The sequence below is a fragment of the Penaeus chinensis genome, chromosome 36 (assembly GCF_019202785.1).
Source record: "Penaeus chinensis breed Huanghai No. 1 chromosome 36, ASM1920278v2, whole genome shotgun sequence".
NCBI classification, from domain to species: Eukaryota; Metazoa; Arthropoda; class Malacostraca; order Decapoda; family Penaeidae; genus Penaeus; species Penaeus chinensis.
Genome location: NC_061854.1, coordinates 10069684 through 10072183, shown reverse-complemented (window position 1 = coordinate 10072183; position 2500 = coordinate 10069684). Strand labels below are relative to the sequence as shown.

General features: G+C 54.8%; 1 protein-coding gene across 1 annotated transcript in view; it reads left to right on the top strand.

Moving 5' to 3' along the window:
• Window positions 1-2500, top strand: part of LOC125044820 — an 83821-nt gene that overhangs the window by 47374 nt on the left and 33947 nt on the right. The window contains exon 3 of the mRNA XM_047641780.1: window positions 1-1746. This exon is cut by the window's left edge and continues 838 nt beyond it. Within this exon, the coding sequence (XP_047497736.1) occupies window positions 1-1746 (1746 nt within the window). The remainder of the gene's footprint in view (window positions 1747-2500) is intronic.

The following is a 2500-nucleotide window of genomic DNA, read 5'->3' as shown; positions in this document are numbered from 1 at the left end:
GAGTGGGTGGCTCGAGGCCTGACCGTGAGGGCCCTGGACGATCGCCCCGGCTCCCCGTCCTCGCCCACCGCAGACCACCAGGTCAACCCAGCCGACCACGGCGACCACGGGTACCTCGCGGCCTACGAGAGGTCCACCTCGCCCTCAGACTCGGACTCAACGCAAGGGTCGCCACACAAGGTCACTAAGATCGGCAACGTGCCCATCGCGGAATACGAGGGCTCGCCACGGCGATACGGCCCCCGCCCCTCCCCGCGCACCCACAGCCCCCGAGGCCCACACAGCCACCACGGCCCTCCCCCGCGCCCTCCGCGACCGGGCTTTCCCAGACGAGTTCTGGCCGAAGAGGCTGCAGCCAGGGAGGCTCACGAGGCAAGGGAGGCCCTTCCCCCTGCGGAGGTGAGTATTCCTCCGAGGGCGGTCGAAGAAGCGGGCCAAGTAGCGACTCAGGAAGACGGAGGAGGGGGCGAGTGTCCCCCGGACTCGTCATGTTCGGAGGGCGGCAGCATGTCTCCCGCCCCGCCGGTTATAGCCATATCCACACTCACGTCCTCTTACTCGACCAATCTTGCCCCGCAGCAAGACGCCTCTCATGTAGATTCAGATATGTATGATTATTCTTATGAGATGTCCGAGACTAGAAAGGTGTTAGAAGAATTCTTTAAGGAACAAGGGGGTCCGCGAGGCGACGAGTTCCTAGACTTAGAGTACCACCTCAAGAGGCAGCAAGGCAACAGCTACGTTGGCCTTCGTCTTGCGGCCGAGTACGCTGAAGACCAGGCAGAAGGCGCTGCGGAGGAATGTGCTTCCGATCAGAAGGACGGGGGTTCGGAACAGCACGGCAGCGCCCCCGACCATCGTAGCGACATTCCAGAGCATCACAGCAGCAACGCAGAGCATCACAGCAGTGTTTTGGAGCACCACCAGGAAGCAAGCGAGCATCAGCACGTGAGCGGGACGGATCAACAGCGCAGAGAGCAGCAGTGTAACAGTGGTTCCGGCGCCGCCCACGGTCTCGAGCCAGATCTCGACGCGGCCACGTATGAGGTAAGCTCAGCATCACCCTCCCACCACCACAACCACCTCCACCACCACAACCACCACAACCACCACCAATACCACCTCGAACTGTCTTATGAGGCACAGCAGGAAGCACAGCAGGATCATGTACAGCACCACCACCATCACCAGTCAGTAGACTGCAACAGCAACTGCAGCCACAGTAGCAACAGCGGTGTAGGTATTGTCGAGGACCCTCTCAACCTGGAGGCCTTCCCGGTCTACCAAGAAGACGACGACGTAGAGGAAGATGTAGATGATGAGAATGATGATGATGTAGATGAGGAGGAGGAGGAGGAGGAGGATGTGGAGTTAGAGTTGGAAGGAGTTGACGAGGAGGAGGAGGAAGAGGAGGAGGAGGAGGAATTAGATCTGGAGTTAGAAGAAATAGATGAGGATGAGGACTTCCAGGAACAACAGCAACAGCAGGAGGAGAAGAGTGCGCTTTATGACAGGCTAAATGAGGTAGTGGCAGCTGCGCTAGGTCGTGATTCACTCCTGGATGGCAGGTCCGGGGACGAGGCAGCGTCCTGCAATGCCGCCAGAAGGCCTTGCCACGTAGATATCCCCTCCAGCGGCAGGGAGGACCAAGGAGGCTGCTGCGACCTCTCCACCGAAGGGGAGCATGACGCAGCCTCCACCAATCCTGAGACCGAAGACCTGCCCCAGACCGAGGTGGGACTGCAGGTAATGCTGCCCACATCCCGTTCCCTCCCTTCTCAAACCCCTCCAGTCCCGACCCACAAATACACGTTATAATACACACATGCCATCCTCACCCATTATTACCCATGAGCTCATTAACATTGCCCTGTGACGCCCGGAACTTCATACCCCTCATGAATTTCGCTTGCAAATATGTAAACACGCGATCGAGAGAAGACTGATGTGACATGTAAGCAATAATAAGAATAATTTTAACAGTGGCCGAAACGTATTCAGCGATGGATCCTGATGTAGTCTAGAGTCAAGAATGACGAAGCGCCCTTTCAAAAGACGCTAGACTTATTAGTCCGACCAAGGTTGTCTCATTGCGAAATATATATTTTTATATGAGGGTTTTTATAGATTTTTTTTTTTTTTTTTTTTTGAGCTGGGTATCGTTTAGTAGGCTTAAATTGTGAAAGAAGCATATTTTTTATTTTGTACTTCAATATTTTGGAAATATTTTGCAATCGTGAAACCATTGGTAAGTTATCACCATCCTCCCTCGTGTAATTATGTTTACGTGTCACACTTTCTCGCTCCTTACACGTCACCTCCCCCAACCCCTTAATCCCTAGGCCTTTTAAATGAAACATTGGCGCCTGTCACTACATGACGACTGTCAGTCCCGCCACCAAGTCTGGCTGATCTGTGATCCCAATCGTAGCTCTAGGCTCCCTTCCCTTCCTTCATATAGTCTCTTGTAGCCCACATACTGTCGTGCCCCCACAGATAG